At 32.7% G+C, this 24,984-nt stretch overlaps 2 protein-coding genes across 3 annotated transcripts; one reads left to right on the forward strand and one right to left on the reverse strand.

Annotated features, from left to right (window-relative positions):
* Positions 1 to 15,907: 15,907 nt before the first annotated feature.
* LOC115704926 (protein AUXIN-REGULATED GENE INVOLVED IN ORGAN SIZE) lies at positions 15,908 to 16,714 on the forward strand. The gene has a single exon (XM_030632146.2). It carries the CDS (start codon positions 16,248 to 16,250, stop codon positions 16,596 to 16,598), a length of 351 nt encoding a protein of 116 aa, XP_030488006.1. The 5' UTR covers positions 15,908 to 16,247; the 3' UTR covers positions 16,599 to 16,714.
* A 3,270-nt stretch (positions 16,715 to 19,984) lies between these two features.
* On the reverse strand, positions 19,985 to 23,799 carry LOC115708078 (ankyrin repeat protein SKIP35). 2 transcript variants are annotated; one of them, XM_030636255.2, is made up of 4 exons: positions 23,228 to 23,799; positions 22,326 to 23,087; positions 21,689 to 22,124; positions 19,985 to 21,097 (listed from the first exon to the last, which is right to left on the reverse strand). In XM_030636255.2, exons 2-4 carry the CDS (start codon positions 22,883 to 22,885, stop codon positions 20,267 to 20,269), a joined length of 1,827 nt encoding a protein of 608 aa, XP_030492115.2. In that variant the 5' UTR covers positions 22,886 to 23,087; positions 23,228 to 23,799; the 3' UTR covers positions 19,985 to 20,266. The 2 variants fall into 2 exon arrangements, with proteins under 2 accessions (XP_030492115.2, XP_030492116.2); XM_030636256.2 differs by having other exon boundaries at positions 22,326 to 23,016; positions 23,228 to 23,784.
* Positions 23,800 to 24,984: the final 1,185 nt, after the last annotated feature.

Raw genomic sequence — 24,984 nt, forward strand, 5'->3', positions numbered from 1 at the left:
AGATTGAGCCTAATCATAACGGGATTAAGATCATTTGATCTAGGATCAACTTGGCGATATTGACTTGAATAGATTTTACGGTAACTTTAATTAAATCTAATTCAAAGTTCAATATCGGTCCCAAATGCATACTCCATGCATCCAACACAAACTTTACTTTAACCAATGTTGGAAAGAACATAGTATTTCTCCAAATACAAGTAAACTCTTGTTGTAGATTATCATATCGGTAAAACCACTGTGTCGATAAATCTAGGAAACTTTATTCACATAGTCATGTTTACTTTCCAATGTGATGACGGCCCTGATAAACATGATCAAAGTATGTGAAAAGGTTTAAGATGAATTTATAAATCAATTAGACAAGCAATTGATAAAGTGAACCAAAACATACACAAATGAATGAAAAATGCATACATTTCTTTATTGATGTTGAATAAAATAGATTACATTGAAATGGAGTTTTATTTAGGGCATAAAACCTAACAAACTCCCACTTGCACTAATATAAAACTAATTAGTACATATCAATTAATCCTAAATTCGACGGTGCTTTTCAAAGTACATCACGGCCAGACTTTGGTAAATGGATCGACTAGGTTGTCCTGCTGTGTCAACTTTCTCAACTAGTACGTCCCCTTTGCCACGTATTCTCTGATAATGTGATACTTCCTTTCAATGTGTTTGCTTCTCTTGTGGCTTCGAGGTTCTTTCTTGTTTTGCTATTGCTCCATTGTTATCACGGAGTAGTACCGGAGAGGCTTTTCCATTCCGGGAACAACTCTATCTTGGTGAAGAACTTTCTTAGGCAGGACAAGTTCTTTTGCGGCTTCGAATTTCTTGCACTATGTATTCGGCTTCCATAGTTGAGTCAGATATTGCGGTTTGTTTAGCACTTCTCCAAACCTTTGCTCCACCCCAAGAGTAAACACCATCCAGGATGTTGATTTCACATGTCTTGAAGACTTGCTGGAAATGCGAATCGGTGTAGCCTATGGGATTTAAAGCACCACCCTTGTAGACTAACACAAGATTCCTTGTACTCTTTAAGTATTTCGGAATATACTTAACGCATTCCAATGTTCTTGTCTGGATTAGAGTGATACTGCTCACGATTCCAACGGCATAACGGATGTCGAGGTCTAGTGCATAACATTGCATACATTAGACTTCAAGTTGCGGAGAGGCATAGGGAATTTTCGCCATGTCCTCTATCTCTTGAGGATCAGATCGGTGGTTCCTTAGATAGACGAATACCATATCTAGAAGGCATGTTTGCCCCATTGGTGTTGCTCATGGAGAATCTCTCTGCAAGACTTTGTACATGTAGGGTACGTTTGAGAGAGCTCGAGAGATCTGTTCTTAGGTTTCTTATAATCTGAATACGAGAACATAGGGCTGCTTCACCCAAATCTTTCATATCGAATTGAGTGTTGAGCCATTCCTTAATGTGAGTCATTTTCTTGACATTGTTTCCAATGATCAAAATGTCATCAACATAAAGGACCGAGAATACTACTATTTGGTCTTCCTTGAGTTGGTAAACACAAGGTTCATCTTCATTACGAAGAAAGCGAAGTAGGTTTTGATGATTTCATCAAACCTCTTGTTCCATGAGCGAGAAGCTTGCTTGAGTCCATAGATAGACTGTTTAACTTGCAAACTTTCTTTTCTTGCCCGGGAAGAACATAACCTTACAGTTGCTCCATATAGATGGTTTCTTAAAGTACCCATTAAGGAAGGCAGTCTTGACATCCATTTGCAGTTTCATAAATCGAAAGCGAGCGGCTATGGAGAGAAGAATTCGGATGGATTTGAGCATGGCAACGGGACTAAAAGTTTCCTCATAGTCCACGCCTTCTCTTTGGGTATAACCACTTGGTACAAATCTAGCTTTGAAAGTTTCGACTTCGCCTCAAGGCTCCTCTTTTCTTCTTGTAAACCCAACTTGCATCCTATCGGATGATAGTCGTCGAGTGCGTCTACATATTCCCGAGACTTTGTTCTTTTTCATGGAATCCATTTACGAGATCCATTAGGTGACCATCGTTTAGTTGCGGACTAGCCATTGCTTGTTTATAGGTTAATGGATCGTCATCAATACGAGTCACCTACGACCATATTGATTTCACCATCCAAGCCATAACGAGCGGGTTTTGTTGAAACTCTCCACTACGACGAGGTATGGTTGTCTTCGAACGAAACTTTAGTAGTAGATTTCTCGGTTTGTTCAGGCGAGGGGAGTGGGATCGTCTTCTTCACGAGTGGAAGAGGACGGAACATTGGAAGGACTTATATCGATAGCAATTCCTCAGAACAACTTTACTTTTCGGTTTGTAGTCTTTAATATAGTTCTCTTCAAGGAAAGTAGCATTTGTAGAAACAAACACTTTATTATCCTTGTGACTATAAAATAGTCCACCCACTAGATCTCTTTAGAATTTCCAACAAACATGCATACTTCGGTACGTGATTCAAGTTTGCCTTCTTTCTTTCTTAAGACATGAGCGAGGCACCCCCAGATTACGTAATGGCGCAAACTAGGTGTTCGACCATTCCAAAGTTCGACGGGTTGTCTTAGGTAACTTTAGATGGAACAACATTTAAAATGTCATTTGCCATCGTATAGCATATCCCCAGGAAGGACGTAGACGGAGTTGAATAACTCGGCATCGTAGACACTAACCATTTCCAAAGAGTGCGATTTCTTCTTTGCAACTCCATTTTGTTGTGGAGTAGTTTGGGGCGGTGTATTGGGATTCAATTCCAAGTTCAATTAAATGATCTTTGTTGCATATCCATATATTCTCCACCTTTATCGATTCGCAGATCTTTAATGATTTACCTAATTGGTTTTGGGCAAAAGCATGAAATTCTTGAAACTTTTCAAACGTTTGATTTCTTTTGCATTAGGTAAAGAAAACTATATCTAGAGAAATCGTCGATGAAAGTGACAAAATACTCATAACCACCTCGGGCTTTGACATTCGAAGGTCCGCCGAGACATCGGAATGCACTAACCACAGAGGGATTTTGGCACGCTCTCCCTTTGCGAGAGAAGAACGTTTAGTCATTTTTTCCTTCTAGGCGGGACTCGCATGCGCGGTTCACCTAGGACGACATTTTTTAATGGACCGAGTCTTTGGTGAGCCTATTGAGTCTATCAAAGCCTATATGACACAAACGTAAATGCCATAGATAAGTTTGATCATCATTATCAATCTCTTTTCTTTTTAGGTTTAGGTCTAGCTACCTTTGAAAAGTTCACTATTTAGTGAGATTTGAGTACTCGGTCTTAAAACATAAAGCCCTTGTTCCATTATAGCAACACATATTTGAAATCCATTACGAGAAATTGAACAATTTGTACTCGAAAAATTCAATATATAAGATTGTGTTTGCAAACATGAGACTTTCTTAATCAAGTTTCTACTAAAGTTTGGAATAAATAAAACATTTTCTAAAATTAAAAATCTTTGTTGAAACTTGATGCGGGCTTTTCCTCTAGCTTTGGCCAAGTACTAATTCGCCATTGCCAACTTTAATTGTAACTCTCACTGGAAGTAGATTTTCCCGGGTTTCAAGCAATGTGATGAAGAACATACATGGTTAGTAGACCCGGAATCAACAATCCGGATGGATTTGTCGTTCTCTAAAACACATGATTCAAAGACAAAAGCATTACCTTCGATTTGAATTGTTTAGAAGCACAGGACATCGTTCTTCATGATGACCCTTTCCATTACAATTCGAACATAGAAGATTATGTCGATAATTGTACTTGAAGAAGCAGTTTTGCTAGATCCTTCATACCTAGTCCTTTTCCTTCGATTATTGATTGCAAACCCGGGGGGACCCATTGCAATCAAGTTAAAATTCATGGGCTCGTAATTCATTTCGAGCTTGTCCATGTCGGAGGAGTTAGAATTGTTGATCATATAAGAGATAACAAATTCATTATACTGGGAGGAAGACTATTAAGGATAAGTTGGACCCATTGTTCTCTTGATAAATCAATTCCCGGTAGATTTGCCTTTTGGAACTTGATTCATCATCGACGAGGTGCGAGTTAATGCAAGCTACCGGGATGCATTTTCACCTTTATAGAGTTCTTTTGCTAAGATAGTAACTAAGAGAGGATCGGGGTGTGGGTTATTCATAATGACACTACTGACACATCAATAAAACGAGTAAGGTTTTGGCTCATAAATTCATACACAATTTAGAAAATAGCAGTAATTACATATGTTATAGAAATACTAAATCTAACATAGTTTATTTTCCAAGGTATTTCAACAATGGCGACACGGTGTCTCGTTTAGGCGAGAGTCAAAGCATCATTCATTGAATAGAGTTGTCGGCTCATCTAAAATGATAAACATTCAGCAACCTTTTATTCGATCAAGATTTGAATTCGGCGTTGTCCGTTTGGCGAGAGTCAAGGCAATTCTATCTTATGAGCTTCCACCATTGTTTCATAACTTGAGTCAAGTATGGTCGCCACCATTGGGTGATCTATACCATACAAAACACTTACAAACTACTTATCATGCGAGGTTAAACGGTGCGAAATTGCTAATGAACGTTCCTCCATTAGGGAGGATTACTCACTAAAACAAACACGGTGTAAAACCCACAATGGAGATCGAATGTCTCTTGATTAAAAGCTCATTATTTAAAAAAAAATATATATATGTATTTTGTATAATCATAATATTCGATATTATAATAATGAAAAATTACAAATTAAAGTTGGTTTAATTAAAATCAACTTTAATTAATTTTCAATTATTATTTAAATTTGAAAAATAAATTCAAATAAATATCGAATAAGTTCCATAATATAATAATGAAAAATTAAAAATCAAAATTGATTTAAATAAAAAATCAACTTTAATTAATTTTCAATTATTAATTAAATTCAAAAATTTGAATTTTAAATGGAACAAATTTGAAAATATCTTGTTTAAGTTGTTTTAGAAAGAATCTAAAAAAATCAACTTAAATATCTTTCAAATCAGATTTAATTAAATTCAAAATTAAGTTGTAACCACTTAATTTTGTAGATATTTTAAGTTAAATATTCAAAAAAAAATATTAACCTAAAAATATCTAAGATATTCCATTTTAAGTTAATATTTGAAAAATATCAACTTAAAAAATATCTAAAGAATCTTAATAACCAATTCCTAAAATTCCTCAACTTAATTTAAAATTTTGAATTCAAAAGATATTGATTTAAGTTGGTTAGTTATGTATAACTAAATATCAACTTAAATAGGAATATTTAATGAAAAATTTAAAATAAGTTCCGAGAAGAATACAGATGGTTATAATTCTATATTTAATTAAATACGAAAAAATACATATAGTTTAGCTTAGAATATTAAATTCTTTAAACTATGATTTTCTAAATTACTTTCAAAATAAATGAAATTAATTATGTTGCTTAATTCAATTTTAATTAGGTTAAACTAGTGTAATTAACCCTAGTACGGTCATTCGGAAATCGGGCAAATGGGCCTTCACAATTGGGGTAGTTTGTGTGAGGGGGTGCGGGTTCGGTATGTCGTACCCACTTCTATGGCTCCCAACTCGCGAGGCCCAAAGAGAGGAATTTAACCTTAATAAGAACAATGTTATTAATTGAATAGGCCCAAAAGCTAAATGGGCCTAAATAAATCCTATCAATAATTATGATAATTTATTTTAGCAACATTAACCTATATGCATCTATAATAAAATTAAACACGTAGGCTCACACGAGGCACACTTTGGATGGGTCTATCATGTTATTTAGGTCATACACGGATGAAAGAAGATTGTAAATTATACATTTACAAATTATTATCTTGACGAGGAGCCATCGAGATCATTAGATGCGGCAAAAAGGTAACCATGGCTATTTGCGATCAAGTAATAATAGGTTTTGAAAACTTACACATAAGTTAAAACACGTCTCTATGACGGGGTTAATTTGGATAGTTGGAAGTAGGATTTATTTAATTTTTTTTTTTTTTTTTTTTTTTATAATAAATTTCGAATAAATAAACAATTAAATAAAAATTTAATATTCGAAAAAAAAATAATTTCGGAATTAAAAAAAATTTCGAAAATTTAAAAAAATTTAAAAATTAAACCTACTTTTTATCTTATATCTATTTAAAATTACATGATTATAAATATCTTATTTTAAATAAGGTCAAAATATCTTTTAAAATATTTATAAAATCTGACCTTAAATTTAAAAAAAAAAAATATAATCAAATTTAAAAATAAGATAGGTTTTTAAGCAAAAAGATAAATACTAATTCTATTCGAATTCAAATTACACTAATATCTTGAATTAATTTAAAAAAAAATAAAATTAATTCAAAATGATAATTAGAATTGAATTAGGAATAGTATTAGTATATATACAAAGCAATACAAAAATTTGGAAGTTAATTCGAAAAGGTATGAAAAATTGAAGAAAAAGGGAAAAAACCGAAACTGTACGGACAGTTCTGCGATCATGAAAAAATATCGTATTTTGATTTTGTCAAATCTTGAAAAAATCATAACTAATTCAAATAAAATCCAAATTGAGTTCTGTAAAAGGCTAACTTGCTTAATTTTTTCCAAACTATCCAATAAAAATAATTACAGAATCGAAATCACAATTATTTATCACGAAAATTTAACAAACATCAATCATTCATCGAATAACAACAAATCGATACAACATGATACCATCCAAAGAACATACAAACAATCGTTTTAAAAGTCCAAATTTCATGTAAAGTAAATCAATTACCATGGCTGCGAGGCCGGTTGTTGGATATTATTTTACCGGGATCTTAGATCTACTCACGAAGTATGTTTATTAACATCACAAATATGAGACTTTCTAAAACGATAAATTAAACACATATAAAGTTTAAGAAACCTTACATTGGGTGCGGCGGAATTATAATGACTCCTTCCGTTCAGATCTCTAACCCTTGATTCCTTTACGCAAGCGAGTATTATCAAGATGCGAACTTTGGATCTTCTTCTACGAATCCTTGATCTTTGAATCTCCTTTCTTTGTTGATCTTTCTTCACAATCTTCCTCACTTATGATTGAGGTATTGTTTGATGTGTGTGGGCACTACTCTAATCACTAAGAGAGGTTCGAAATTTTGAGGAAGAAAAGAGAGAGAGTGGCGGCTAGAGAAGAGAGTGGAGGCTCGGGTTTTCGATTCGAAAGTGTAATTTTCTGAAGCCTTCCTTTATACATTTATAGCATTCCTTCTAGGGTTTGATTTGAATTATAAGGCATTAAAATAATGAAAAAATCATTTAAAAAAGATAACATAAGTGGCCGGCCCTAGGCTAGGTGAATTTGGGCCTTGATTTTTGCAATTTTGCAATTTTACCACTTTTGTATACGATTTTCTCAAAAATGCCAATTTCCTAATTCAATCATTTAAATGCCAATTCTAACTATTTAATAACTATAAATAATTATTAAATAATATTGTCATTTATCATATTTATTAATTGCACCATACAAAGTATCACAATTAACAAATATGCCCACATTAACTCTTTCTTTACAATTTCGCCACTTACTTAGTGAAAATTTCACAAATAGACATAGTCTAATTTGTGAATTATAATTGATTAATCAAAACCAATTACATGAGTCTTACAAGCAATATTATCTCCACTAGTGGGGGGACCATGGGTCTATATAACTGAGCTTCCAATAAGTAGATACGAATTTAGCACTAAAATTCACTAACTTATTAATTCTTCGTTGAATCACGCATAGAACTTAGAATTGCACTCTCAGTATATAGAATGCTCTATATGTTCCACCATATAGACACATCATTAGTTATCCATTGTTATAATCCTAATTTGATCAATGATCCTCTATATGAATGATCTACATAGTAAAGGGATTAAATTACTGCGTAACACCTACCATGTATTTTATCCTTAAAACACTTGACCCCGTATAAATGATATTTCAGCTTATGTGAAATGAGATCTCCACCATTTATTTTCGTTTGGCCAAGCTCGAAGGAAATCATCCTTTGCTTACTATTTGCCAGATAGAAGCTATAGATTCCATGTTTATGCTAGCGCTCCCACTCAATTGCACTACCGTGTTCCCAAAATGTACGTATCACCCTGACCTAAAAGTAGGCTTAACTAACAAATCAAAGAACACGAATAGCCTTTCAAGATTGAGCCTAATCATAACAGGATTAAGATCATTTGATCTAGGATCAACTTGGCGATATTGACTTGAATAGATTTTACGGTAACTTTAATTAAATCTAATTCAAAGTTCAATATCGGTCCCTTCCGATGCATACTCCATGCATCCAACACAAACTTTACTTTAACCAATGTTACGGAAAGAACATAGTATTTCTCCAAATACAAGTAAACTCTTGTTGTAGATTATCATATCGGTAAAACCACGTGTACGATAAATCTAGGAAACTTTATTCACATAGTCATGTTTACTTTCCAATGTGATGACGAGCCTGATAAACATGATCAAGTATGTGAAAAGGGTTTAAGATGAATTTATAAATCAATTAGACAAGCAATTGATAAAGTGAACCAAAACATACACAAATGAATGAAAAATACTTCTGTTTCTTTATTGATGTTGAATAAAATAGATTACATTGAAATGGAGTTTTATTTAGGGCATAAAACCTAACAGAAATAACTCAGTCCGGTTATAACTAAAATAGAACAAATTATATAACATAATGAATACAAATAAGTAACACGCAATAACTTAAACCAATTACAGTTAAAAAATAAAGAGGTAATCAGTTCCCAAAACACTAAAACATAATTTAAAAATAAAACTAGTTCCACAATAAAATACTTCATAACACATAATACTTCATAAAACTGATTATAATTTTTTTTAAAAAAAAAAATTGAGATCAATTCCAAAAAATATTGAGGCATAAATATGAAAAGAAACGATTCCATAAAAAAATAAATAAACACAAATAATAACACACAATAACTGATATAAAATATAAAGAAATCGGTTATCTTTATTAACTACTTAAAAATTTAAGACAAAAAACTAGTTTTGTAAAACAACTAAGATAAAAACTCACACACAAAAACTAGTTAAATAAAATAACTCAAACAAAAACATCGATTCAACATGCTCCAACCCACCAAATAATTATAGAATAATTAGTTGAAAAATACCTATTTTTTGTATTCATTAATAAAAAAATAACCTTATATTATATTTTTATTAAAAAGTACCAACTTTTGTGAGTGGATTTTCTAATATATCCTCACTCTCCGCTTAAGTCTAGTACATAATTTACATCAACCTATGGGTTATAATTAGAATATCATTTATAAAAGTGGGTATATCTTAAAAAATATGGAATTGAATGAAAAAATAAAATAAATAAAATAAACTAGGTATACAATGTCATTGCCTCAATAATTATACTCATACAATATCTACCCCAAAAATACTCATTCATTATGTTATATAACCGGTTCTATTTTAGTTATAACAGGTTTGAGTTATTTCGTGTTATTTATTTTTATTCATTATAACATTGTTATAGAACTGGTTCTATTTTAATTATAACTGGTTTGAGTTCTTTTGTGTAATTTATTTTTATTCATTATGTTACAAAACCGGTTATTTTGTGTGAGTTATTTTGTGTTATTTATTTTTGTTCATTATGTTATAGAACTAGTTTTATTTTTATATATGTTAGAGACATCTACTTCTGGTGACGTTTTCCGGCCACGGTGACTTTTTCGATGACTTTTCTGACTTTTTCGACGACTTTTTTGACGATACTAACTTTTCCGACGACTTTTCCGGCACCGGTAAATTTTTAGGCACCGATGAATTTTTAGGAGAAACTTATTATTGTTTTACAAATATGCGATTTCCATCTTTTCTTACGAAAATAAAAAAGCTCATATGAATGTAAAAATAAATTTTTAAAAAAACCTATAATCCCATACTATTATTTATTATGACAAAAAAAGGTAAACTCTTATAATTTTTTCATATGCTGTGTAATTTCTACCAATATTTTTTCCCTTTACGATTTTGGATCGGTCCATGCTAAAACAGCATCGTGGATCCACATGTTAGTAAAGGGGAAATTATAGTAAATGGCCCCAAATCATAGGAGTATGTTAGTTTATGTCCTCTTTTTAAAAAAATATAGCAAATGACCTTAAATCATAAGACTATGTTAGTAAATGTCCTTATTTCAAATTTTTTTATTTATTTTTTATTTTTTTAGAATTAGAAGCAAATTATTTAAACATTATGGTATATCAATATTAGTTTTGTTAAAATCTTTTTTATTTTAAAGTTATGTCAATTTTTTTAATTTTTTATGAGTTGTTTTGGGTTGTTGGTATATAGATTTTGTTGTACGGTATATTTCTATTTTGTTGTATGGTATATTATTATTCTTAGATGATATTTATTTTTTATTATGATATGTATAATAGTGGTATATAATTTTAGGGATATGATTTTGTCCCGTGATGGTACTTTCACGGAATGCATTCCGTGATGTACGGCAGCCGTCAGATGAGGGACTTATTTGATCTGACGGCTGAGATTGATCTAGGGGTAATTAGGGTTAAAAAGTAGAAACGTACCCTGACACTCATTTAATGTACCCCGAGACCCATGTAATGTACCACAGAATACATTCCGTGAAAGTACATCACGGGACAAAATCGTGTCCCTATAATTTTATTAGCATAATAAAAATATTTTAATGTATGTATATAATTTTATTGCCATACTACATATATTTAATTATTATTTTTATATTTTTTGATTGTATGATTATTTATTTTAAATAATATTTAATTAGTTTTTATTTTATTATATACAATGGTCATGGTATATATATTTTAATTGTGGTATATAATTTGGTTAGTATAGTATACATACATATATATGTATTAGTAATCTATATTTTTATTATTATTATTTTTTTGTATATATGTTTTGGTGTATTGTATATGTATTTTTTGTTATACGGTATATAATTTTTTTTAAATAATATTTAAGTTTTATTTTCTATTGTACTTTTATTGACATGATATATAATTTTATTAGCATCCTATATATTTTTATTTTTATTTGTTGTTATTATTATATATATTTTTATTGTAAGGTATATATTTTATGTTATATGGTATATAAGTTTTATTGTATAGTATATCATTTTATTTTAGATAATGCATGTTTAGTTTTTATTTTAGTATACATAAATGTGATATATAATTTTGTTAATATGATATATATAATTTTTTTTAATAATATTATATTATTTTGTTTATTTTTTATTGTAGGTATATACGTTTTATTGTATGGTATATGATTTTTGTTGTCTATAATATATTATTTATATTTAATATGATATTTAGTTTCTATTTTATTGTATATAAATTTTTTGGTATGTATTCATATTTTAATGGTGATATATATAATTTTGTTAGCATGATATATATATTTTTTGAGTATTAATTTAGTATTGTTATAATTTCTTTGTGGTATATAATTATATTACTACAGTATATTAATTTTCTGTACTACGATATATCTAATACTGCTGTATATATTTAAATGATCTAATATATTTATTTATTTTTGTTACAATATAATAATATGCAATACTAAAAAAATTATGTAACTTAATTTTGTTATTATATATATATATATTTAAAAAAAATATGTGATAAATCTATTTTTATAATTTTTATTAGCTAATTTATTAGATTTGGCATTTTTCTTAATTTTTTTAAAAAGTGGACATTTACTAACTTAGTTACCAAATTTAGGGTCATTTTTCATCTCAACCCGTTAGTAAAGATACCTGATTGTGTCTAATAGTATTTGTGTCAAAACCTCATTGTATAACCATAATTAAAAAAATGGCAGTAAATTTGTAAAGTATCTGATCTTGTGATTTTGTAAAGTATCTGATCTTGTGATTTTGTTGTATTCGTACACTTTTTTGGTGATTAAGTGTCAACTCAGAAACACGTGGCAACATATTATTGGGCTACGTATTAAATAAGCTAAAAAAATATGTCGCCACGTGTTTCTGAGTTGGTACTTAATGAGCTTAATTAGCCCAAAAAAAGGTACGACTGCAACAAAATCGTAAAATAAGATACTTTTGTCGTTACTTTTTTTTTATTAGAATCATATGTATAACAATTACAAATGTTAAGGAAATTTTGTGGTAAATATCTTGTGTCAAATATTATGAAATTACTTTTAAAAAGATATTAACCATGAAAAGGTAAATCTAGTAATTCAAATTGAAGTTTAATCAAATTTAGTATATTATTATTAATAATAAAGGTTATATGAAAATGTTAAATGTATATATATTACATTGTTGGGTTGGGTTGAGTGAAGGGGTCGGCCTAAGCGAAGGAGCATAGTGGGCTGTCCCAAAGCAACTTGGCCCTTACTTTGTCCAAAAATGGGCCAACTTATTGTTTCATCCTATATTATTAGAGGAAATTACACTTAGTATGGGATTTTTTTATTTTTAGGTTTTTGTATGGTATTTGATATGCCATATATATGTAATTAGGTTTCTAAATCCCATATTTACTGTTTTTATTTGTTTAGGAAGTTTTATTTGTCATTGATGCCGGAAAAGTCACCGGAGTTTCCGCCGGTGCGGAAAAGTCACCGGAGTAGCGGTCGGTGCGGAAAAGTCGTCGGAGTTCTTTGTCGGCGCGGAAAATTCGTCGGAATTGGCATTTTCGCCGGAAAAATCACTGAAAAATCACCAAGAAACCGGTTTCTTAAAGTCTAAGAAACCGGTTTCTTGAAGTCTAAGAAACCGGTTTCTTGGTGATTTTTCCGTTGACAATGCCAATTTTGACGACTTTTCTGACGCTAGCAGCTACTCCGGCGACTTTTCCGGCACCGACAGTAAACTTCAGAAAAGTCATTAGAATTGGCATAGTCGCCAGAAAAATTACCAAGAAACTGGTTTCTGGTTTCTTGATGAAGAAACCGGTTTTTTGGTAATTTTTCCGGTAATTTTTCTGACGACAATGGCCTGACGAATTTTCTAGCGTTGGTAGCAACTCTGACGACTAATACACCGACAGCTACTCCGGTGACTTTTTCAGTACCAACAGTAAACTCTAGGAAATTCGTCAAAATTGTCATTGTCACCGGAAAAATTATCGGGCTAATCACCAAGAAACTGGTTTTTTTCGGTTTCTTGATGAAGAAACCAGTTTCTTGGTAATTTTTTTATATTTTTTTTCTCTATTTGGTTGATTGATGAAACTGGTTTCAATTATTTTCAGTGTATATCATTTTTGTTTTGTTTTCATAATCTTTATTATTGTTGTGTAACAAAATTAGTTCCTTGATGAAGAAACCACTTTCTTGGTGAAGAAACCAGTTTCTTGACGAAAAAACCACTTTCTTGGTGATTTTTCTAATGATTTTGCTGGCGACAATGCCAGTTCTGACGACTTTTTTTACGCCGGCAATAACTCTGGCGATTTTTCCAACACTAGGAACTACTCCGGCAACTTTTTCGGCACCGACATCAAACTCCAGAATAGTCGTCGGACTTGGCATTGTCACTGGTAAAATTACCGAAAAATCACCAAGAAACCGGTTTCTAACATCAAGAAACCGGTTTCTTGGTGATTTTTCCAGCGACAATGCTAATTCTGACGACTTTTTCGGCGCCGGCAGCAACTCCGGCGACTTTTTCGGCACCGGCGGCTACTCCGACGACTTTTCCAGTGCCGACAGTAAACTCCGGTGACTTTTCCAGCACGAGTGACAACTTCGGCAATCACTATAGTTTTATTTGTTTTATTTTTTTAAAAAAAATAAATATGAAGGGAATTTTAATATTTTTTATAGTAATTTAATTAAGTTTTTATTTTTTATGAATTTTAAATTCAGATTTCTTTTTAATGTTTTGTATGGTTTTTTTTAGAAAAAAACCATATTTTTAGTTTGATTGGTTAGATAATGCCATATTTAGTGGTATTTACTTTTTATGCCATATTTATCATAACCTTAATAATTTTTCCCATATTTTTGAAAATAGCCCATATTATTATTGTTAGAGATTTTATAACAATGGAAGAAAATCAAGATATTACAACTCTATTGTAATACAATACAAGGACCAACAAAGAGATTAAATAAATGTTACAACAACATAATATACAACATATATACACTATATATATTATATATATATATGAAAGGTAGAAGAGAAGATTACAACACATGTAATATAATATATGTATATATATAACAAGAGAATAATATATATATAAACACTCACTCACAACCTTGAGTGTAGATTAGTGGGGATCACCATGACTTGAACAAGGTATTACACCTTTGTCCAAAAGCTTATTTCCCCCTATCTCTAAGCACTAAGGGAACTCTCTAGGAAATAGCTTTGGGAATTATCAAGCCTTAGGGTTTTCTAGCAATGTGCTTTTTTTGATAGAAAACATCATCTCTTACAAATGAGCACCAAAGACCTCCTTTTATAATGTATAGGTGATCACTTAGAATTCAAAATACACAAGACTCATTTCTCTCATATAAATGAGTATTAATATAGTTTGTAACAACTATATTTCATACCATTTGAATCCTATCATCAAATTGTGTAACAACCCTTTTATTACACTAATAATGTGTGATCAACACATGAGTTACAAGTGACAACAAATTGTAACTCCTCTCCAAGTTACAACATGTAGGTTACAAAAGTGTAGGTTATAAAATCATAGGTTACACATTTATTTACCATACACTTAATATATATTATTCACATAATATTATATATTACCACATTTTAATCTACATATTATTATATTAACAATAATATAACAATTATATAATAGAAAAGGTCACATGTAGGCACTAGGCGGGTCACAGGTGCTTGTTCTTGCTTGGTTGCTTCCCTGGCTGGGCTGGGCTGGGCTGGGACATTAAATTTGACCCCATGATCTCCATGCATGCATTGCATTCATGCCAATTTTGGTTATGCAACTAAACTAACTGCAAAGTCACACTTTTCCTCATAGTCAACTTTAGCTTGGTAGATTTGTTATTTTGACTTATATTAAAAATGGTAGATTTTGCTTGCAGTCCATGTTTTTCGTATGCAACAAAGTGAATAGTGATAGCATAGCACTGTAGTCTGTAGTTGGTAAACAAACAGATTGAGATTTCAGATTTGAGGGTGAGAATAGTGAGAATAAGTGAGAGTGGTGTATCGTGAGACTTACTCATGTGAGTGTGTGCTTAATTAATGTCAGAGGAATCAAAATCAGTTACATTGCATGAGGCCTGATGAGCCTCAGGTGACCAGTCAGGGAGGCATGAAAGAATTACATATTTATTAGATGCAATGAATGAATCAAACAAACAAACAAACAAAGAAAATAACTACATATACATACATATGCCTTCTCTCTCTCTCTCTCTCTCTCTCTCTCTATATATATATATATAGTAAGTATGTTACTTGAAAATTAAATTGAAAAAGGAAAGAAACCATATTTGTGCTAATTTGCCAATGAAAAAGGGAAATTGCATATGGCTGAATTAGATTTGGAAATGGTGTGTTTGGGAGTTTTTTCTATTTTAATAATAATAATAATAATAATAAAAGGGAAATGGAATAAAAAGAGATTAGGATTAGGACCAAGGGAGAAGAACCTTGGGAGACACACTGCCCTCACTTTCTAAAATCAGCAAGTTGTTTGTCAGCAAATAGACCCCACTTCAATTTGGGAATTCACTGAACCCAACCCAACCTAATACCTATTCTCTCTTTACAATTATTATTATTATTATTATTATTATTCATTATAATGTACTAAAAGTATTATACAAATACACTGCAACAACCCCAAAAACAAAACCAAAACCAAAACCAAAACCACCACCTTCTTCTCCTTTTTCTAAATCACACAGCTTCTTCTATTCAATACATTTTCTCTTGCTGAAAACATCTTCAGACAAAGGCATCATCTTCTTCTTTCTTATTCCTTTCCCTGGATTATTGAACCTGGTTGGGTTGGGTTGGGTGGATCTAGATTAAATATTCAATTGGGTGGTGGGTGGTGTACAGTAAATGAATTTTGAAGAATCAAAAGGATATCATTGTTGTATTATTGGATCGGTGGTGAGAATTGCATAAAAAATGGATCATAGAAGAAAGATGGAGTATGAATATCATCATCATCATCATCGTAATGGAAGCATATCAGAGGGAGGGAATGGAAAAGGGTCCATAGGGATTGGGATTGGGATTGGATTAGGGAAAGTGGGAAGCAGCAGAAGAAGCTACTTCAGCTTGGAGTCATTGCTGTTGCTGCTATGCCTCACTGCTTCATTGCTCATTCTTCCCTTGATACTGCCGCCTCTGCCTCCCCCTCCATTCATGCTTCTACTCCTTCCCATTGCCATTCTTGGGGTCCTTATGATCTTGGCTTTCATGCCCACTGCATCATCTTCTTCTTCCTCCTCTAATCTCACTTACACATACATGTAACTTATTAACTCTAAATAATGTAACTAAATTCCATTTATTTCTCATCAAATACAATTTTTGTATCTTTCAGAATCACAATACAAAATGAAACAACTACAACTACAGTTTCATTCTAATCTCTCACTTTTTGTATATATGTATAATCATTTTTATATTATTAACAATACCAGTTGGAGCATCCAAAACCACTACTTTCAATTAAGTAATTATTATTATTGGTTCATTTATGCAACTACTAACATATATGAGTAATTCAAGTTTTGGGGGTGGGGAAGGGGTTAAATGTTAATACTAATCGAAACTTAAAAGGCCATTCATATATGAGCATTACTAACATAATGAACATTGGATAATCCAATTTTGTAGAGTATAATGTTTATAAGTGATGGATAAACATATTCTTAGAGTAGAATTTAATAATTTATCATGAGGTGACTCTAAATCTTAAGTTTTCTTTATTTTGTAGGAATTTATTTATGATCATGTGTGCAAATCTCATCATCACTATCTTTACCTCAATGGGTTCATGACTGTCTATAGGAAGAATCAAAGAAAGTTCAACTTCAAGCCTAATGCATTTTAACAATATAAAAATATTTATATCTCAACCAAACCAAGTAGACCAATGATCCATGACGTAACATTCAATTACAAGTTAAATTAACATAAACATCACTTTTACAATTAGTCCATGGATTTGAACATTTAGTATTGCACATGTCATGTTGAGAATTTTCATAGCAAATTCTAGAAATAATTAGTATTTGTTGCATTAACAATTAGTTAGTGGTTCATAGTTGAGATGTAATTAATGTCTATGCCTAGATTATTTCATCATACTCTTAGGTTCAATCTTAGAAAATCACTTTGAAGTGGTCTTCTATTCTCACCTCCAGCATAAGGAGATTGCTCAGTCTTCGATCAGCAAAACCCTGGCGTCCCACCTCCACGGGCAGCCGAGGCCTAGCCCCAGATCCTATAATTTTAGAGGTCCTCAAAAATTAAAATTGATATATTATATACATGAAAGTTAAATATGTTATAAAATAATATAAAATAATATAAAATAGATGAGAAAAAGAAGAAGAAGATAAAGAGATAAAGAGAAAGTGAATGAGAATTTCTAAGTTGTTTATTCCAATGGGGTGAACCCCTATTTATACAAATACAAGAGTGAAATATTAAGAAACTAAAGAAAATGGAAACTAAGAAAAGAGGAATGTTGATTACAATTAATGGTAATAAATAAAAGATTTGGACATCCACATAATTATTAATATTTATAACACTCCCCATTGGATGTCCATAATAACTTCCTTATTAAAAATTTTGCTGAAAACTTGATCAAAGGAAAAAGAGTATAGTGTAAACTAACTCCCCCTCATTTAGGCATTTGTGGAGATCTTCTAATCGACGACTTTCGATCTTGTCTGCCGTCTTTTCAAATGTTGATGTTGGTAATAACTTTGTGAATAAGTTTGTAAGATTGACACTTGATTAAATATGTTGAACACCAATATGTATTTTCTTGAAGCGTATAAAGAAGAATTTGGTGAAATATGTTCTAACTCTATCTCCTTCAATGTACCCTCTTTTTAGTTGAGCGATGCAAGCAGTATTATCTATAGTTTTGCAGCCTGGTTTAAGGAGGGTCTTCGGGTGTGGAAGAAGGATGAACAAGTGGGGGCTGCTATGTTGTGTTGGTCTCTGTGGAATAGTAGGAATAATACTGTTTGGAATTCAAAGTTGTCTTCCATAGAAGAAGTGGTATCTACAACTTCTCTTAACTTTAAATCTTGGGATGATGCTCAAAGAAAGTTCTCTAACTCTCCATTTGATCTTGGTGGTCAGGAGAGATTTATTGAGCATTGGACAAAACCAATTTTACCTTTTCTTAAGTTAATGTTGATGGTGCTATTTTTTCGGATGATATTCGTTTTGGATTCGGAATGGTTGCAAGGAATAGTGCTGGCACAGTTTTGAAGGCAGTCCAAATTTGCAAACATGGTGGTTGGAGGCCTTTAATGGTGGAAGCAATGGGTCTCAAGGAAGCTTTGAGTTGGATAAAGGAGAAGGGTTGGCACCATGTTATTGTGAAAACCGATTGTCTTACGCTCATCAATGATATCAAGAACGCTAAAATTTTAGCTTCTCCTTATGGTTTTGTTTTACAAGATTGTAGAGGTTTGTTAACCTCGTTAGTGTCTGTTGATTGTTGTTTTGTTAAACGGTCTGCTAATAGGCTTGCGCATGCTTAGCGCAAGCTTCTCTTTATAAGGCTGATCGTGTTCTTAGTGGGGATTCTTTACTGCTTGTTATTCTTCCATAGTTTTGGAAGATTTTATTGAATAAAGCTACTTTATTTTCAAAAAAACAAACAAACAATTGAGCATGTTTAAATGTGAAGTGTCATTTTTCAAAACATACACCAAGTGTATTTTGGTCTTTTACTTATAAGGTATCTCATCATTTCACTCATTCATAGTGACATGTGGCGGTTATCTCAAGTTAAGAATATCTCTAATACTCTCTGATTTACATCATTTATAGATAACCATACTCGTTTAACTTAGAAATTTCTTCTGAAAGATAAATTTGATGTTGCTACCACTTTCAAAAAGTTTCATTCCATGATTAAAAATTAATTTCAAGCTAATTTCCATATTTTGCACATTGATAATGACACAAAATATTTTAATTCAATCTTAGGTTATTATCTTATCTCTAATGGCTTTGTCCACCAAAGTTTATGTGTTAGTATTCCTCAACAAAATGGAATTGTTGAAAGAAAAAATCCACATACCTTAAAAGTTACTAAGACTCGTGTTTACTACTACTGTTGCTAAGATTTTTTTAGAAAGAAGCTATTTGGACAACTTATTTAATCACCTTCTCGTGTCTTACAATATCAAACGCTAATGTTTTCTCTTCTTAAGATTTATCCTCAATACTCACCTATATTCCACTGAAATCATTTGGATGTATAATCGATGTTTATGTTTTAAGACCTAATCATACCAAATTTGATCCTCATTCTTAAAAGTGTAGTTTCTTTGAGTATTCCTCCAAAAAAAGGGATACAAATGTTTCAACCCTCTCACTCGTCGCCTTATTGTCTCATCAGGCGTCACATTTAATGAAGAACAACATTTTTATCCCATACAATAGGCTTCAGGGAGGGCATGTTAGTGATACTTATTGCTGGGATTCTTCTAGTATAAATTTTAGCACCTAGTATTTATTGTACCAAATGTTACTCCAAACTTCTTTAACTTCTTATGACAAAGTTAGTAGATACGAGTATATTTTATGAGTACAGCACATCTTAAAAGAATTTCCTTAATTTTGCATTTTGATAGGACTACTAAAGTTTGAAAAAGAGAACATTGAGAAAAGATTAAAATAAGAAGAAGAAGAACGATATACAAATCCACCATCAACATCATCATTGTCATGACATCATGTTTCAACTCAACTCCTACAAGCACATCCATGTTATGATATATATATATATATATATATATGATATATAAAAGGTGCAGTATGTAAAACATTGGTGAAGAAAACTGACAAACTTAAGCTTTTGCCACCACCGGAACCCACCCTATAACTTTATTCTCTCTTCTTACATATACTATCAGTGGGTAACCGCAAAAATCCAAAACACCTCAAGCTAAATTTCTTGCTAATAAGCAACTCTGAAAGGATGAATGAAGCAAAAATGGAGGAAGATGATGCTCTAAAGCAGCCACGAGCTCTCTTCCCTGGCCCACCTCTTTTAAGACCCTTCCATCGAGTCTTCTCACAGCTTCAACAAGCTGCCCTCTTAACCTTTGTGATAACAAACAGCCACCTGCCTCAACACACTCCCTGTACAGTGGCAGGTAAGCAATCGTGACCCTAAGCGGGGGTGGAAGGTCTCTTAAGCAAATAGGACACCCACTCCACTTCAAAATCCTCACAATGTTCATGTAGTGTTCTTGTCCTAGCCTCAATCCATCCACGAAGGCTGCCTCAGACCAGTGCTCCCGCAGAAAAAACTTTAACTCGGGAGCAACAGCTTCATCGTCTGACCTAGCAATGGCATCAGCAACAGCATAAGTGGCTGTGGGATCACCTAAGAAGTCAGAGCGGAGGAGAAATGCCACACCATCCAGCGAGCCACCACTTCGTTCCCCAGCAGCCTTGAGAATTTCAGTACTCAGGGCTTCAAGGACATGTTGAGGAACATGCGGAAGAAGAAATGCAGCAACATCAACTTGGCTACTAGAGGTTGCAGCTGTCAGGGCAAGACATAGCTCCATGTCTCGACAACCCCTTTTCATAAACCACTCAACTACCTGCATACAACCCCTCTCCGCCGCTCTCATCAAAGGGCCCAAGAAAGCAATGGCATTACCCTCTTCCACGAGACACTCCATGGTGCCAATCTTGCAGTAGTGAGAAGCAAAACCCAATGCTAGGTCAACATCAATATCCAAGCTGTTTCTTTGAGCAATCTACAAAAACAATATTTCCAAAAATATTAAATATATGTTATATCAAATACAATACTTTTCTTTTTCTTCTTTTAAATTCTTGCTACTATGTACTATTTGCACTACATCTTTAGCATGAGATTATCAGCTGAGGAGCTAAAACAAAATAAGATAGAAATGATTTAGCATCAGAAGGTCACAGTTTCAATTGGACAACTATGTTAGTCAAGAAAATAATGACATGCTAAATCACTCCACCAAAGCAGGTAATAAGAAAATGGGTCAAGACATATATGTTCACTTATAGAATCATGAGACATGTTTAATTTTGTTGCCAGCAGGCTTCCACAACTATTTCGTTCTTGGCAATAAATAGACCTGATTTTTCTAGAGCAATTTATACTGCAGAGTTCCGTTGTATTTGTAAGGTTGAATGAAACAATTAATGCAATCATTTATTGTTCCAAAAAGATAAAGTGAAGGGTTTCTATTATGCCTGAAAACTAATAGAGTATTAAATTCATAGAAATTCACCCAAAAAAAGGGAGAAAATAGGGAAAGAAGAATAAAAAGTTTCTTATTAGAGATTTATAGACATAAGAGTCATATTACCTGCAATAAAATCCGCACGAGCTCCGTACTCCCAAAGCGAGAAGCTTCAAGGAAACACTGACTGACGTTGTCTGCACCTCCTTCTACTAACATACCCAGCAAACCATGGATGGCTGTTGCAGAGATGCCAGATGCCCAGCTAGGATCAAATGAGCTAGAGAATAGAGTTAGAGGGAAACATGCAGCATCAAAGGCCTCGGTGAAGTCTTTCCCTATAAGTTGATTTCCAGCAAGATCTAGGAAGGTCTTGAAAGCACTTAACTGGAGTTGTATCTCAACAGCTGAGCTGTGCCCAACTCTATCCGTATTATTCTCCCGACAACGGGAGTGGCAATCAATACATTTTAGTGCCCATTCAGTAAACTTCTGAAACTTAGCACCGGCTTCCGCCTTCAAGATTTCATCTCCATTGCATTCATGCAGACGCTCATGCAACCTATTGAAAAACAAAAGAACAAAAGACAGAATTGAATGAATTACAGGCCAGGCTTGCATCTGCAAGTACACTTATCCACAACACAAATTCTTCATAAAGCATATCGAGCGCCATTATAAATGGTATAAACAAATAAATAAAAATAAAGAAGAAAGATTGACTGATTGATTCTGCAAAGACAAGAAAGCGTAAGCTTACTACCTCTGCGCCATTATAGTGACTGTGGCAGCTGGAGTCATTGTTCGGCTGTGGCAGGCAGAGACACAGGAGGCAAGAAACGAAGTTCGAAGAGCAGCTCTTGTGAAATCATAAGCACCATTAGCGATGATGTTGTGAATTAAAGTTGTTACACCATCGAGCTCTTGCTGTGTGGTCAAGAACCAGATGGAATCCAATGTAATGCACAAAGCATCATTAAGAGCTTGTGGATCAGCGAGTGAGATCAAGCTCTGAGCGAGGTCCCAATCGTAAGAACTGACTGCACCCTGAAACAAGCGGCCCAACTCAACCCTTTCTTGGCGAGTGAGCTTCTTTTTTGGATGCCCTGATTGAAAATAGTCTCTCTCTCTGACAGCCACACTAGTAGATTTCAGTTTCGTAGCATTACAATTGCAACCGGAACCACTGTTTAGTCTGGACTCTTTGACTCCTTGACTCTTTACAGTATCATCTTCCTCGGTCTCCCTTTCTATCAGACCACCGCCAACCCCCTTAACCTCCTCCTCCTCTTTTGGCAAAGCGGATACCATATCCTTTTCCATCCAATTCAATTCAAAAAACTTCAACCCTTTTTGCCCTGGACTGGATTATTTGTCTCTGCTCAAAGGAATGAATAGGGTAGGGGGAAAGTGGAAGAGTTGAGTTTGAGATGCAAATCCCCCAAAGTGAAACCCTAAATTAAGAAAAAGGGGGTGTGGGTGGTGAGAATCAGAGAAGAGACATGTGGTGGGAAAATAGTATAATCTGAAATTCATCAAAAAGGGTTTGATTTGATGAGAATAGGATTTGATTTGATGTAATTAAAATTTGATAAAAGTGAAAGCAAAATTAAAGAAATAGAAAGAGAGAGGAGAGGGTGTGTGTGTGGGATTGAAAGAACAAACCTGTTGGTGTTGTTGAATTGATTTTGTGGGTGTGAAGAGAGTGAGTTCTGAGTCTGAGTGTGGATGGGTGAGGCAATCAAAGCTCCTCTCCTCTCCTCTCCTTTCCTTCCCTTTCCTTTCTTTTATTCGTCGTCGTCTTCTTCTTCTTCTTCGTTTATCAATTTATTATTTAATATATAGAATATTTACATACACATTTATTATAATAATTGTTTGGAGTAGAGTGTTGTAATCAGGAAATAACACAATATAATAATAATAATAATAATAAAGTAGAAAGAAAGGGATATTAATTTGGATAATAGAGAGGCAACCAAGTTTCAGAATTTGGATAATAGAGATCGGAGGCGGAGGAGGCGGTGGGGGAATAGAACACCACACTTAGCTTCTCTCTCTTTTGGATTCGAGTCTTTACTTTATTTTTTGTTTTGATTCCGGTGGGATGGGTCCCATCCCACTCCAATTCTTCTCCAAGCCAACCTCAATCAATCATTATTCATTACACACTTGTGTTGTGTGTTTATTACTATTTTTGGCTTCCTTCACTTCTCCTCCTCTCCTAATTTTTCTCTCTCTTAATATTTCCTACATTATATTAATAATTTTAAGATGAATTGCTTCATAACTCCCAAAATTAATTTTCAAACTTCACATTCTTTTAGAGGTTATGCTATAAATTACCCATAATTTTATGAATAAAATCAATTAGTATAAGCATTTAGAGCATGTTTACTTTGATGTAAGTAAGATTGGAATGGACATTATAATTACAATATTTGATTGGGCCTTTTAACTTTTGTAATCCTTTTACATTGTAATGAGTATTACACCACTTGCATGAATTCTCATTACAATGAGGATTACAATTACCAATACATTACAAAAAGAATTTTCTACCCTTCTCTCTCTTACCTCTTTATCAAAGGTAGTTGACAATAAATAAAATGAGGACATTTTGGTCAATATATTAATTATTCAATTTTCTTTTTTATACTAAACCAAATAAAAAAAAATTAATTACAATGTTCATTACAAAATAAATTAAATATGGTAATAGTAATCCCATTACAATTACCATTATATTTCATTACTATTTCTATTACCATTACAATAAGAATTACATTCCAGTAAACCAAACACTACCTTAGTTTTTGTCAAAAAAAATTAAGAGTATGTTTAATAATATTTTTCAAATTCGATTTTATTTCTAAAATTAGAATAATAAAAATATTTAATAAAATCATGTTTTACAAAGTTGTTTTTTACTTTTTAGTTGAGAATCAAAATTTTAAAAATTTTGAAAAAAGAAATACATTCAATTTTTTTATCAATATTTTGAACTCCAACCCCAACCTAAACCTTGGAACCCAATCCCGTACCCTAACTCAGACCCCGACCTTGACCCCAGACCCAACCTTGATCTCGAACCTCAGACCCGGGCACGACCCGAACACCAGACCTAGACCCAAACCTCAGACCCAACCCGGACCCCAAATCCTGACCTAGACCCCAAACTTCGGACCGAACCCAGACCCAGACCCAGCCCCGGACCTGGACCCCGGACCTGGACCCCGGTCCTAGACCCAACTTAAATAAAATCAGCAAATAAAAATAAAATTTATAAAATACACTTATATTTTTTGTATTTAAAATTGAAAAATGATAGCGGTTATAGAACATATTTTTGTTTTTAAAAAATAAAATATCAAAAACAAAATTTTACTTTTATTTTTATGATTTAAAATATTTAAAAACAA

This window comes from Cannabis sativa, chromosome 1, assembly GCF_029168945.1.
Source record: "Cannabis sativa cultivar Pink pepper isolate KNU-18-1 chromosome 1, ASM2916894v1, whole genome shotgun sequence".
NCBI classification, from domain to species: Eukaryota; Viridiplantae; Streptophyta; class Magnoliopsida; order Rosales; family Cannabaceae; genus Cannabis; species Cannabis sativa.

Bases quoted from the DNA above. Each gene is read 5' to 3' on its own strand.
- LOC115704926 (XM_030632146.2), top strand. From the start codon at position 16,248: ATGGATCATAGAAGAAAGATGGAGTATGAATATCATCATCATCATCAT.
- LOC115708078 (XM_030636255.2), bottom strand. From the start codon at position 22,885: ATGGAAAAGGATATGGTATCCGCTTTGCCAAAAGAGGAGGAGGAGGTT. The intron at 22,125-22,325 runs GTAGTAAGCTTA...GTTTTTCAATAG, and splicing joins GTCACTATAATGGCGCAGAG to GTTGCATGAGCGTCTGCATG. The intron at 21,098-21,688 runs GTAATATGACTC...TTGTTTTTGTAG, and splicing joins TCGTGCGGATTTTATTGCAG to ATTGCTCAAAGAAACAGCTT.